General features: G+C 46.5%; 1 protein-coding gene across 1 annotated transcript in view; it reads left to right on the top strand.

Moving 5' to 3' along the window:
• Positions 1-15,220, top strand: part of LOC138363734 (protein turtle homolog A-like) — a 233,167-nt gene that overhangs the window by 73,809 nt on the left and 144,138 nt on the right. Inside the window, exons 3-6 of the mRNA XM_069323128.1 lie at positions 2,153-2,346; positions 8,983-9,297; positions 12,014-12,165; positions 13,233-13,377. Of these exons, the coding sequence (XP_069179229.1) occupies positions 2,153-2,346; positions 8,983-9,297; positions 12,014-12,165; positions 13,233-13,377 (806 nt within the window). The remainder of the gene's footprint in view (positions 1-2,152; positions 2,347-8,982; positions 9,298-12,013; positions 12,166-13,232; positions 13,378-15,220) is intronic.

The raw sequence follows: 15,220 nt of genomic DNA, 5'->3' as shown, positions 1-15,220 counted from the left end.
CTACTAATCATTGTAGTAATTAAAATTAACTAAACGTAGAGTTCACATGTACTAATAATTACATCTGTACAATAAGGGTAGAATTCTTACGTCACCAGACGCCAGTATTGCGTCAGATTCCATTATAATAAACACAACTATATCCAGTGTGTCTGAGAATTGAGTTTGATTCTCTATAAAACAACGGTGTTCTGTGTGATAATTATTTACAGATAAACTGAACCCCAACTAATGCCAAATAGAGCGTTTATAGTTATAACTGTTATCTGGTAATAAATTTAACGTCACGCGTGAGTGCCCTGGAGAGACTTTAATTCATCTCCATTACTTGTTTACCATCGTAAAACGGGCAAATAATAATATTTAACTCCTCTGAATAATAAACCCGTCCTTATCCGAGCATTTCAATCACAACTGCGAGAAATGATAATATTCGTAGTAAATAATTTGTGTATCAAACGCGGGACGCGGAGCGGGGCAGGGGAGACGCGAGTACACGAGGCGACGCGCTCAGAGAGAGACGCCATTACCCAAGCCACCAGGGTAGACGCCACCAAGAGCTCCAGATGAAAGTCGCCACTGTGAGGTGTGAAGAACCTTTGCAGACAACAACTTAGCTGGTGTCAGTGTCATTTTACACATCGTGTTGAATTGTCAAGAGATTTAATTTGTCATTCAGCCAGGAACCTGTTAAATTTGTTCCGTGTAGCACAACGTGACCGGCCAGATAAGCGCGTCAACATCTAGGCTAGGCTCGACACCACATGTTCGTTACAACGACGCCTGAACCTAGGACGCGAACTTCGGCAAGCCTTAACTTACACAGTGCCCTATTAGCTAAGTACCTTTATTCCCATTTGATGCATCATTTAGGAGGGGGTTATAGCTGGGTAGCTTGTCGTCACGCAGAGCGACTATAAAAAACTACAGGTTATTATTTACCTCCATTATTTAATTTAATTTTCTTGAACATAGATGTCTAGCAGCTTAATCTGTTGCTACTGAATATAATTTGATTTACAGCGTGTGTGAAGAATTCTCCGAGCTGTCATTTCCCGTGTTAATCATCTCCCAGTGTTCCATGATGAGTCCAGGAGATTCCGAGGATGAGTCGTAACCGACTTCTTGTAAATCGTCTTCAAGCTAAGACCCTTTCCGTATTCCTTAAATTCCATTACCTGTAGTATTATTCATGCAGAGCACTGTTTCTTTGGATTGACATGTGTTTATTATAATTATTAATTTCTCATGTTATAATCTATGTTCTTATTGGTGATAAATAAAATGATTCTATAATTAGTCATAGGATTAGATTATTGCATAATGAACTGGTGCACGAACCACACTAGTTCCTGGACATATATGAAGTTCCAGTAATAACCCCCCAATGTAGGTGTTTGAGGCTTTGATTCAGTTAAATTATACAGCCCATTAATTTATATAAGTGATCATATTCTCTAGTATTTATCCATAGTTACTGGTTCATCTAGGAATTTTCTAATGATCATATTTTATTAGTTTCCCTCTTTACTATAAAAGCGGGTGGTCCTTCGTAATAGAATTTCATTACATTAATATTTAAATAAATAGAGTCAAGCCCCAAATGTCTCACACTAGTAACTTACCCTAGTTACTGACCCTAGTAACTCACCCTAGTTACTGACCCTAATTACTGACCCTAGTTAATGACTCTAGTAACTCACCCTAGTAACTGACTCTAATAACTCACCCTAGTTACTGACCCTAGTAACTTACCCTAGTTACTGACCCTAGTAACTCACCCTAGTTATTGACCCTAAGTAGCAGTCTCCGTGGTGTAGTGGTAAGACACTCGCCTGGCGTTCCGCGAGCGCTATGTCATGGGTTCGTATCCTGGCCGGGGAGGATTTACTGGGCGCAATTCCTTAACTGTAGCCTCTGTTTAACGCAACAGTAAAATGTGTACTTGGATGAAAAAACGATTCTTCGCGGCAGGGGATCGTATTCCAGGGACCTGCCCAAAACGCTACGCGTACTAGTGGCTGTACAAGAATGTAACAACTCTTGTATATATCTCAAAAAAAAAAAAAAAGTACTGACCCCTAGTAGCTCACCCTAGTTACTGACCCTAGTAACTCACCCTAGTAACCTAAAGCTTGTCTCCTGCCGGCAGCTACGACATGAGGAACGGTCCAGCGACACACTGGAAGAGTCCGGACCACCTGGGGCTCCGCGCCACCTTCGAGGCGGCCAAGAACGCCCTCAACATCCAGCGAGTGCAGACTCCCGACGAAGGCATCTACCGCTGCAGGGTTGACTTCAGGATCAACCCCACGCTCACCTTTATATCCAACCTCTCCGTTATTGGTGAGTTTGAACCCCTCCAGGAGGCTCGGTCTCACCGTTGCTCGTTGGATTGAAACATCGTTAACTACAGGTTCCTTTCCTCGTTGTTTGTGAGATTGACAGCACTTTGGCTGCCCGTTTTCCAGTGTTTGTAAGATTGATAACGCTGTCATTGTCATCTGTCTAGATACCGGCGAGTTGAGCCCCGATATCGAGATGGAAATTTAGCTTTATTACTGACTATTACTGACTATTACTTATTGTGCTGATTCTACCATCAAAATGCCCACTGTTCTCCAGCTTAATCCAACACCTGTGTTCACTACTGAGCAGCTTCACCCGACTTTCGCAGCCGGTTAAGCATTCAAGTTTTTTTTTATATCAATAAAAAAATGTAAAAAACAGTCAACAAGGAAAGAACAACATACGGATACAAACATTCGTGCCAACACATGAAACAACACAACAAAAAACATGAAACACACATAATGCACATACAAGGAGGCACAGGAAAGCGTACAATATGCAAACAATACAGAACTACAAACAGCACATGACATAGAAAGCAGATAATACACAACATAGATAAGACATAAGTAATAATAACTAAAAATAACAAAGACAACCACCACCCACAGCATAAAGGGATGTAAAACTAGAACAAACAAGCAGAGCACAAAAGTACAAAATTACAAAATACCGTCCGGAAGGGCCTACAACAAAAAACACAACAATAAGCCCAAACACAATGTAATACAGTACAGAAATGGCAACAGTACAATACATAGCACCCAAACCCCTCTCCCAACAAAAATAAACCCACAGCCACAAACCCCGGAGCACGCAGGAACCGGGAAAATACCTCCGCCCCACACACACACACACACACACGCACGCAACCCCCACCGCACATCCATGAACACAAATGTAAACACCGCCACAACACACAGCAAAGAAAAAACACGGGAAAAGAAGACATTTTACAAGTACCCTAAGGATACTTCCTCTTATTGGCCTCCCATATCAAATTCTCCTTCTCGGTAGGGGAATGATTCCCCTGCACCTGCGGGGCCAGCATAAACTCAGGAATCACCAAATCAGGCGGAAACGGCCGCTCCCGAACTTGGGCGACACAGGTCGCATAACGTGGCAGGAGAGGGCGAACCACCCCCCTCCGTGGAAGCAGAAGACACTGAAGAAGTAGACGTAGGCTGCCGAGACGGCCTCGCCGCTGGACGCCCAGGAGGCGGAGGCAGCCGAAACAAAGGCGAAGGCAGCCGAGACGAAGGCGAAGGCAGCCGAGACAAAGGCAAAGGTTGGTGAGACGGTAACACTTCCACTGACACCTCAGGAGATACAGAAGAGATGGCCGGATACTCAAGAGGCGGCAAGACCGCCTCTGATGAAACAGAGAACGAGGAAAAGGGCAAGGAACCCCCAGAGCCAGCAGCCTTTTTCAACACCACTACCAGGTCACCCACGCTCACCATGAACCGCATCAGAGGAAACTTACCCCCCACGAAGAACCGGAACCATCCGATGCACCCGAAGCAAGATCCACAGGCACCACACCAGAAGGGAAGTCCGAGACACAGACATCGGCAGCTCCAGGCACATGCACCTCCGCCATCACCGAAGAATACGACACAACCGGAGTTACCCCGCCGTAGCCGGAAGATCCACATTCGTCGAAATTTCCCACATTAGCCCAGGCAGAAGAAGGACGCCGAGAACGCTTGGGTTCCGGCCACACATCATCAGAGCCGGATGTCGACCCGGAGACACGGGGTACCACAAGCCGGGTGAACCGATGCTGTCCGCAGAACAGCAGCATCCTCAACCACATGGGGTACCAGGCCATGCTCAGTAGGAGGCTCCATAGCCGAAGCAGAGGCCCCCAGGTCTGCAGGGGCTTCCGGTAAGGCAGACGGATCAGAACCAGATGGAGCGACAGCTGCAACCGCCGCCGGAACCACACCAGGCACTACCATAGAGCGAGGACCCACCGGGGAATCCTCACACACAGACAAGCGAGGAAAATCATCCTCCAGAAAAACAGCAGGGGCCTCAGCACGAGGAGCATTGCAGCCGGCCGCGACGAGGCTTTCCGCACCACACCGGAAACAAGTGAGCATCTGACCCTGACTGAACATCCGCAGAGAAAGCCCACAAAACGAAACCCGAGAAGGAATAGAGCTATGACCCTCATGAGAAGCGTACGAGCACCCAGACGGATCCCCTTCAGCCAGCCAGCACTCAAAGTGGTAAACCTGTGCTTCACCACTGCACCAAACCTCGTAAACAAGGACACGAGCTCTGGCTCAGGGAAGGTCACCGGCAGACCGTGGACACTCATAAAAGTCAAGGGACCCCAGGGATCTGAGATCTCCACAGTCACAGCCAAATCAGAAGGAGTAAGTGACCGTGCATCCCAGCGCACCACGAACTCCCAGTATACAAGGGACGTGGCAAACGACACCGCCACATGGGTAGGCGATAGCTTCTCCAGTCCCAAGAGATTAGAGACGTCCACACGGAGCACGTCAAGGAGAGCAATCTCCACAATGGGCCAATCCACTGCAGCAGAAAAATCTAGCAGTATAGTATCCACACGGCGATACTATACTGCCGCTACCAGCCACCGCCATACCGCCAGCCGGAGCTTCTACTAGCGGGCGCACCACACCTCCAACAGTGAACCACCACTCAACAGTGTCAAGCAATAACTCTTAAGCATTCAAGTAGTAACCTTGATCAGAATTCATCAAATGTTAACGAGATCACTTACGAAGCCTGTACATCTTAACTGCGAGGTCGCTCTCTGCTCAAGGGTATTATCTTTTGTAAGACATCCTCGTAGCCCGTTCGTAAGCTCTCCCATAAGTGCAAACCAAGCCGTCACGATTGAGGAAAGTAGTACACGTTTCGTAAATCAGTCTTTGTTGAATAACGATGCTTAATTCTACCGAGCTTTAATGGGTAAAGCACTAAATCTTAATTCATAATAGAGCCCCTTGAATGGAGCTCAAGGGGCTCTATTCAAGGGGGTCCCCCATCTTTCCATCATAAGCTTCCACAGATATGAAAACAATTGTGAACGCCTTTTTAGGCCTTTTTAAGGCATAAAAAAGGCACTTTTATATATGGTCTTTCTTATATATGTAATTTATATGTATAGTGTACAATATCCGAAACATATAAAAGATTATTGATAGTTAAATAAGGGTAGTATTTATGCAATAAGATGATACATACCTATTCTTTCATATCTATAAATTACTCTGAAAAATATAAAACAATCAAGTATTCAAAATAGATGATTTTTTTTAATCATTAAATTAAATGAATGGTGATAAAGATAAAGACTTGTTCAAGCATGAACAAGTAGTGCATGAACAACATTGTTCAACTTCATCCCCTAAAGTAATATACACCCCGTTACACCAGTTATAGATTTGCCTTCAAGCAGTTCATGTGAACGTGCGCGGACAGCACGTTGGCCTCTAATGAACTGATGTTCATCGTTGAACTCCAGCGGGGGACAGTATCAGGGGCTCCGGGAATAAACCTCGTGAGGATTAATTCCATAACTGTCCAAACAAGAGCTCTTACTTAGGCTGTTGTTAGTGTGACCTGTGCTGTTTGTTAGTGGAATATGTCGGGCTCAGAACAATGTGGCGCTGAGCTATTCAGATATGGGTCCCATGAGGGCGCTGATATGTGTGTTGGGGTACAGCCCACAACCTCCTACATCTATAAAATCCATTCTGTGTGGGGGGTGCATCCCTCCCTCCTTCCCTCCCCCACCGAGGTGTGTGTATTCGCCTGATTGTGCTTTGCAGAGTCGAGTCAGATCCTAAGCCCTGCCGGTCAACCATCATTAGCTTAGTGCAGTGACCCTTTTTTCCTCCACTCGGTTTTTCTTATATTCTAAAGGTGTGTATCAAACTGGCTTCGACAATTTCATCGAATCCGTTCCTTTTGACTCTTATTCTGACAAGTATCCAGTTCCCTTCTATGTCCTTTTTCTCTACTGATCCTTCATTAAAACCTTGATTAGATGTTTACTTTATCAGTCGCTCTTTGTATCTTGTACGTCGTTACCATGTCTACCCTATTTGTTTTTTCCTCCAGTGTCGTGAGGTCCAGTTCCTTTTTTCACAGCTCAGTCCCTTTACCTCAGGAATGAGCCTTCTTGCATGTTTTTTGAACTTTCATAGTTTTGTTTCTTTAGGAAAAGGGTTCCACGTCCGTGCAGCATACTCAGTCTCGCTAAGGATATTTTCAGCATTCAGGTGTTTTTGTCCAAGTTCCTGAAGGATAACAGGACGTTTGCTAGTATGGCTCACACAGCTCTCATTATTCTGATGGTACGCCCCTGGTGTTGGTGTGTGACCATTGGGTAGTTATTGAAGTCCATCATACTTCCTCTTTATCCTCTTCGAGAATATCATGGGAGATGAGATGACGCCAACATGGAAAACTAGGTTTTCCATTCCCCTATTCTCTTCCTCTTTGCATCAGCCTTCATAATATCTCCATAATCAAATACCAATGGCCGCTTGGCCCCCATTGGCATTTTGTGTTTAATGTTCTCCAAAAGTCTATCTGGCTTTGTGTGAAGACTATAGATACAATCTTGCTGGTGGTTGTTCGCCTCTCCTCCATGCTTCCACCCTGACATGTTGTGAATGCAGCTTTTACTAGTTTTGCCTTTCATGTTTCTTCCTGCCCCCTACCCCCTCCCAAGTTCCTTTCGGACGCAATAATTCCAAGTCTATTTGCTCATGGTTGAAATCTTCCATTACAAGGAGCTTTTCTCTGAATATGACGGAAAATTGGACTACAATTAGTACGATATGTATGCAAGTTCTGTTTGAATTTTTGTGTTCTTGTCTGGGATCAGATGATTCTCGGTGGAGGAGGCTGGGAGAGGGTTGCAAATCACAGCCGCAACCACGTTTTCCTTCCACCGAAATAATTCCTGCAACATAGTCCATGTTATTGGTTTTCTCCTCAAAACTTATCTCTTCAAACCCAGTGACACTTGCCCTTTATATATGTACTCGCCTAGTTGTACTTGCGAGGGTTGACATTCGGCTCTTTTCTCCCGCTTCTTAACTGTCAATCAATGGTGTACAGGTTCCTGAGCCTATTGGGCTCTATCATAACTACACTTGAAACTGTGTATGGAGTCTGCCTCCACCGCATCACTGCCTAATGCATTACATTTACTGTGTATGTGTGTGTGTACTCACCTAATTGTGCTTGCAGGGGTTGAGCTTTGGCTCTTTGGTCCCACCTCTCAACTGTCAATCAACTGGTGTGTGTGTGTGTGTGTGTGTGTACTCACCTAGTTGTGTTTGCGAGGGTTGAGCTTTGGCTCTTTGGTCCCGCCTCTCAACCGTCTATCAACTGATGTACAGATTCCTGAGCCTACTGGGCTCTGTCATATCTACATTTGAAACTGTGTATGGAGTCAGCCTCCACTACATCACTTCCTAGTGTATTCCATTTACTAACTACTCTGACACTGAAAAAGTTCTTTCTAATGTCTCCGTGGCTCATTTGGGTACTCAGCTTTCACCTGTGTCCCCTTGTTCGTGTCCCTCCAGTGTTGAATAGTTCATCCTTGTTTACCCGATCGATTCCCCTGAGGATTTTGTAGGTTGTTATCATGTCCCCCCTTACTTTTCTGTCTTCCAGTGTCGTAAGGTGCATTTCCCGCAGCCTTTCCTCATAACTCATGCCTCTTAGTTCTGGGACTAGTCTAATAGCATACCTTTGGACTTTTTCCAGCTTCGTCTTGTGCTTGACAAGATACGGGCTCCATGCTGGGGCCGCATACTCCAGGATTGGTCTTACATATGTGGTGTACAAGATTCTGAATGATTCCTTACACAGGTTCCGGAACGCTGTTCTGATGTTAGCCAGCCTCGCATATGCCGCTGACGTTATTCTCTTTATGTGGGCTTCAGGAGACAGGTTTGGTGTGATATCAACTCCTAGATCTTTCTCTCTGTCTGTTTCATTAAGTACTTCATCTCCTATTCTGTATCCTGTGTCTGGCCTCCTGTTTCCACTGCCTAGTTTCATTACTTTGCATTTACTCGGGTTGAACTTCAACAGCCATTTGTTGGACCATTCACTCAGTCTATCTAGGTCATCTTGTAGCCTCCTACTATTATCCTCTGTTTCAATCCTCCTCATAATTTTTGCAGCGTCGGCAAACATTGAGAGAAACAAATCTATACCCTCTGGGAGATCATTTACATATACCAGAAACTGTATAGGTCCAAGGACTGACCCCTGCGGGACTCCACTCGTAACGTCTCGCCAATCTGAGACCTCACCCCTCACACAGACTCGTTGTCTCCTGTTGCTTAGGTACTCCTTTATCCAATGGAGTACCTTCCCTTTCACTCCAGCCTGAATCTTTAGCTTTCTCACTAGCCTCTTGTGTGACACTGAATCAAAGGCTTTCTGACAATCCAAAAATATGCAGTCTGCCCACCCTTCTCTTTCTTGCCTTATTTTTGTTGCCTGGTCGTGGAATTCAAGTAACCCTGTGTGTGTGTGTGTGTGTGTGTGTGTGTGTGTGTGTGTGTGCGTTCTTCACTACCTCTCGCCTCATGAGTGTATTATCTCCCTCCTTAGTGCCTCCCCGACGCCTGTTGGTCTACATTGATCCGGACACTGAAGTTCGCGGCGTAGTGGGGCCCTTCCTGGAGGGGGAGACGGTCACCCTCAACTGTCGGGCGGAGGGCGGGTCGCCGCCCCCGAGCGTCACCTGGTGGGAGGGCGCCGTGCTCCTGGACATGACCTTAGAGGAGGAGACGTCCGAGCAGGTGACCAACACCCTGGTGGTGACCTCGCTAACGAGACGTGACCTCCACCGGCCGCTGACGTGTCAGGCCAGCAACACCAACCTCACCAGGCCGCTTCAGACCACCGTCACCATCAACATGAGCTGTGAGTCACCTGGTCTCTCTTCTCACCTTCCTTTCAGGGGACGGAATGAAGCTTTGTCGACGAGGCCACTTGCACCGGTCGGTAGAGCGTTGACCGATGCTTCATGCAGCTGGGTCGGTGTTCGATGCCCGATGGTCCAAGCGGTTAGACATGGTTCCGTCATTCCGTTCCTCCTATCTCATGTCCTGTCCTGTCCTCTACCCCCTACCCCCTATCCATGTGTTATAAAATGTCATCCTTTTTTAATTATCGGCCTTGAAGAGATCCGTGATCAAACAACTCGCCCTGAAGCTTGATTGAATGTAACTTGATTGGGAAGTTACGAATATGACTTACCAAGTTATAAGTCACTGTCATTGGGTTTTTTATCTGATATATAAATAGCCGAAGCAATTTGGAGGGACGCAAGCATCCGTCTTTACATATTCTGAGCGGTCGAGCCGCTTGGGCAGTACTTGGGCTTACCTAAAAGGACACAAGTCCCTCATACAGTGGCCTTGCCGCAGGGATGCCTACAGTTCCCTACACATGCGGAATGTAAACATGTTCTCTGACTCTAGGTAGAGTAGCAATGGGGGGGGGGTGAAAGGGGATATTGATGGATCAGATTATGGGAAGTTTTGGAATTACCTTCCATTATATTACCGGAGTTACCGTTAGAAATTATTACCGTTAGGAATTACCGTTTTTTTTTTTTACCAAGAAGAGTCTGGGGCAGTGAGGGAGGTCGGGGGGGGGGGGGGGGGTCACGAACAGTGCCCCAGGAGGGGGGGGGCAAGGAGCACGAATTATGAATGGGGGAGTGAAAGGTACGAACGACGCCTTGTACAGGGCAATTCAATAATTGCCTAAAGACATTAAGAAGGTAATAGAGGTCTATCCATCCCCCAATGTTGAAGGCAATAGAGGTCTATCCATCCCCCAATGTTGAAGGCAATAGAGGTCTATCCATGCCCCAATGTTGAAGGCAATAGAGATCTATCCATGCCCCAATGTTGAAGGCAATAGAGGTCTATCCATCCCTCAATGTGATGGCAATAGAGGTCTATCCATCCCTCAATGTTGAAGGCAATAGAGATCTATCCATCACCTGGTGTTGAAGGCAATAGAGGTCTATCCATCCCTCAATGTTGAAGGCAATAGAGATCTATCCATCACCTGGTGTTGAAGGCAATAGAGGTCAATCCATCCCCCAATGTTGAAGGCAATAGAGGTCCGCAGGGCACATGACACATTTTACCGAAAGTTTTCTAACCAGTCACCGAATAGACAGACAGACGAGCGGATACACGATCAAATCAAGTTACAGTCTTGCATATGTAGCGAGGATACACACGTTTCTGTCAGGCGCCGGATGTGTCCACTCAACATTCTCGTCAACCAAAAAAAAAGGTAAACAACAGGAGTTCCAACTTTCAGTTCCTAAAAGGATTTACTAAAAAAAAAAAATAGTTATTGACTTAAATCGGTCATAAAAAGTTGAGTCATTGACTTTAACTATTATACTCCATTGATGGGAATAATTCGACAGAACAAGGAAGACTCTAGCCTCAACGAGACCTTTACCAGTGAAGTTATTACGAATAATTCGTGAATAATTGTCAAGATGATAATTCAGCATTTTTTGTATTCATTTGTTTTCTTAAGATTTGGTAATATTGTATGTTAATCTATTTATCATTTTATTAAAACCTGTGTAACCATTTGCCTCCCCCCCCCCCCCTCTCTCTCTCTCTCTCTCTCTCTCTCTCTCTCTCTCTCTCTCTCTCTCTCTCTCTCTCTCTCTCTCTCTCTCTCTCTCTCTCTCTCTCTCTCTCTTTGTATATCTTTCTACCCATATCTACGTGGCTTTGTTTATTAATGGAGATATATTATGAGAGTATAATTCTTATAGATCGCTTGTCATACTTTTCCTATCTATTCAGAATAGACATTTTCCTTCAAGTACTTCTCGCTTTCTTCAGGAAGTTTGTTCTCGTGGCTTGTTAATGTCCACACTTTCCTCACAGTTCCCCAACACATCATTCTTGTAGTCAGACGACTTCTCTCTTATTATTTAGTGACTGATACAAATTATTTCTACATTTGTTTACTATTGTCCAAGAAGTAAGTAACTCTTTAAGACGGGCTCTTATTTCGCAATTCTAAGACGTAAGAACTCTTTTTTTTGTGAGGAGGGGAGGGGGGATAATTTTTTTTAAGACACAAGGGTTCAACAGACGGCGGAGATAAGATATTGAGTTGTTCTAAGTGGGACAAAATCGCTTTTGAAATTTAACAAGATGCGGGTGCGTTTTTTTCGTTTCTTGTAATTTTCGATAATAATTTTCTTTTTAAGATGCTGATGTTTAATTTAAAGTTCTAGAGTGTGCTGGAGTAGCACACAGTTCACCAAGTGATAAAGTGGCTAGGTGGTGTCTTATGGTTATTCTCTTAGTGATGCAAACTTTAAAATTCCTTCATCCCAGTCTGGCCCACTATCCTTCCTTGAGCCACTGGAGAGAACCGCGTCCCTGGCTTGGGCCGCGTCCCAATAAGTGGCTTGGGCCGCGTCCCAATAAGTGGCTTGGGTCACTTCCTTGGCCTAAGTTACTTAACGCCTTGACCCCTCACAATGCTAGCCATACAAAACCCTAAAATATTCGCCGCTTCACGAACCACCAAGAAACTATTCTAACTGAAAATAACTCTCTCCCCCGGGTGTGTGGGCCGGCAGTTCCTCCCCTGTGGGTGAGAATCCTGGGGGACAGAGCGCCCCTCAGTGCCGGACGCCCGTACGACCTCCAGTGCCAAATTGTAGGTGCCAAGCCTCCAGCTGCCGTCACCTGGCGCCTCCAAAACAGCGTACTTGGCGGCCATAGAGACGAGGTAGGTCAGCTTCACTTGGGGGTTTGCGTCACGCAAGCTTACCGTGACGCAACGTAATCATTAGATCACGCCTATTATCTGGCACGTCAAGTAAAAAATGAGTCTGATTAGTGGTTTACTCATGTGATTAAGACTTGGCAGTTACCAGGTGAGTTGACAGTGAAAACCCCAGTATTGACAACACTGTTGATAAACACCAAGGTGAGAGTAGACTTAGTCAATTAAGCTTCGTTTATAGAGGCTTAACCAAGATTGAATCTCATGGTTGATACCTTTTTCTCCCCTTTATATAGGTACTAGTCGTGTGTATCTGTTAGATCTGATAACAACCTTACAGGTGAAACTTAATTTACTTGAATCGTTTTTTTTTAATCATTTAGCATCTTGGCATTTATCTGCAAGCTTGCTTGTGCCTGCTGTATTACAGAGCAGAAAATGGTGTTCAATAGTTTATCAAGTTCCTTCCTCATAGGTCTAGCAGGTCACACAACCAGTTCCCCTGTACCAAGAGTCAGGAGGAGTGTTATCAGCAACGCACTCGAGCAGAGGGGAATAGAGAACAATGTAGTAACTATTTTAATTCAAAAATAAAAGATTTTCAGTAATATGCGAGAGATTGTGTGAAGAATTTGAACCAACGTGGTCGATAAGTCATAACATGTTGAACTGATAGATGGTGGCTCGTTCGAGGCTCGTATGACCAGTAGCAGGATATAAAGCTGTCTGAACACAAGTGTCGGCCGCTGACAGGACTGTCGCTAGGTGATAACTGTCACCATGGGCATCGCAGGTGACGGGAACCAATAAAAGCCTGGCTACCCGTCACTTTGTAAATCTATTGACAACACGACGCCATCAGCCTACTGACAGACGTAATAACTAACAGCGCCCTCTGAACCGAGTCATTCGACAGCGAAGGACTGTCAGCTGCAGGAGCAGCACAAGCTCACTAGACGAGAGCTTGAATGAGCACACAGCTTAGCGACTTGAAGGTGAAGATTGGTAGGATTAGAGGGCGGACAGGTGGGTTGCCTGAAGATTAGGACTGACTGTAGGTCTCGTCCCAGGTCTCCCAGGAAGGCAACGTGACGTACAGCGAGTTAAGATGGACACCCAGTGTGAAGGATGCTGGCAAGGTGATCTCCTGTCAGGCAGACTCTCCCGTGCTGGAGGCTGGCCCCATGGTCGACGACTGGCGTCTCCTGATATATTGTGAGTCATCTGTTTGCTCTCTCTATCCTCTCTCTCTCTCTCTTTCTCTGGCTCTCTCTCCGTCTCTCGCTCTGTGTCTCTCGCTCTCTGTCTCTCGCTCTCTCTGTCTCTCGCTCTCTCTGTCTCTCTCTGTCTCTCTCTGTCTCTCTCTGTCTCTCTCTCTCTCTCTCTCTCTCTCTCTCTCTCTCTCTCTCTCTCTCTCTCTCTCTCTCTCTCTCTCTCTCTCTCTCTCTCTCTCTCTCTCTCTCTCTCTCTCTCTCTCTCTCTCTTTGGCCCTAATCTGGTAATTATACTTTAATTGCTGATAATATATTAATCTCTCGCATATTTCATATCAGAGACCAACAAACGATGTGATATACACAAACTGTAAGAGAATGTGTGTGTGTCCAAAGCTGGAAGCCAAACGCTTGGGTCCAGCCTCGCCGGAATTAACAGAGCCAATGGTCTGGGGTATGGGATGAACATAGGCTAGTTGCGGTCGCCAGAATTCAAAAGTGAACGGCGTACCAGGGTCACATTCAGACCCCCACGACCATTTCTGGCGCTGTCTGCCAGCATACCGACGAAAATATTTCGATAACAAAAACAATTATCAAAATTAAAAAAAAATGCGCCATTAATAATTATTTCAGCAAAATTAACATAAATTATCTGCTACTTAAACTAAGACCATAATCCCATAAAACGCGTAAATTAGGAGTGGGGGGACACGGAGGTTTAAGCGGGTGGTTTAGTGGACCCAACCTTGACCAATCGGCTCGTCTGGTTAGTCCCCGGCCTAGATAGACACGGGGACGTTTAGTTTAATTCATTTATTATGCACCCCATACCCATCTTGTGGGCGGTAGTGGAATGGGTTACAGAGGTACATAATGGTCTCAGGGACTGAACCCCGCAATTCATTTAGCTAAGCAAGTTACAATCTTGATGAGCTAGTTACAAAATTCAGTATAAGTCGTCTCATCAACAATAGGTTCGAGAGTCAACTGCTGTTCGCACGTCCTGTTCGCTGCTGCAACTCCCCTGGCGACGTTCCTCCGGTTGTTGCCGACCCTCCTCCGGGTATTGTGGTGCCGTCGGTTGGTCTGCCTGATCTTGTCCCTGTCCTAGCTGCTCCCGTAGGCTTTCCTGGTGCTCCCTGTGTGGCGTTGCTGTCTTCTCCCTCGTCTTTGGATGCTGCGCCTGGCCCTGTGTCCATGTCTCGGGTCCCGGATGTGCTGAGTGCTGGGGTGGCTGCGGAGCCTCCTGTGGTGTGTGACCCGGTTTCCCCTGTGGTGGAGGCTGCTGCCGTTCTGTCTCGGGCGTCGGTTCGTCCGGCTCGTGGTGCCCGTGTTTCTGGGTCCGCTTCCGGCCCTGACGATATCCGGCCGGTGCCTAAACGTTCCCGGCGTTCGTGATCTGCCTGGGCCGATTTTGGTGGCTTCAGTGACTGAGAGTATTCAAGTGTTGCCGGTGTTGATACGGATACGTCGATGTCTCCACAGCTAGTGGTGGCGAAGGTCCATATGCCTGCCGGTGCTGGTGTCTGTGTCTCGGACGTGCCTTCCGTTCTTTCTCCGCCAGGGGACTCTCCGCAGTGGGGGGTGGTGGCTTCCGCTGCCAGGGATGGTGTGGACTCTGGTGCTGGGCGTGGCCTGGTGGTGACGTTATGGAGGGATGCGCGCCGTCCGAGTTCCCTGCTGTCGTCTGGTGGCGTGCTCGGGGCCGTGGGTGCCCCTGTGGTGGTGCCCTGTGACGGTGCCCTGTGGCCCGTTCACTCCTGTGAGGGTGTGCGCTGGGGTCCTGGAGGTCGTGTTGCCGGCGTCTGTGATGCCGCAGGGTCACTGGACGGAGATTGCCG

The sequence above is a fragment of the Procambarus clarkii genome, chromosome 11 (genome assembly GCF_040958095.1).
Source record: "Procambarus clarkii isolate CNS0578487 chromosome 11, FALCON_Pclarkii_2.0, whole genome shotgun sequence".
Lineage (NCBI taxonomy): Eukaryota > Metazoa > Arthropoda > Malacostraca > Decapoda > Cambaridae > Procambarus > Procambarus clarkii.
The sequence above is the reverse complement of the archived record's forward strand: the minus strand, read 5'-3'. Positions and strand labels throughout refer to the sequence as shown.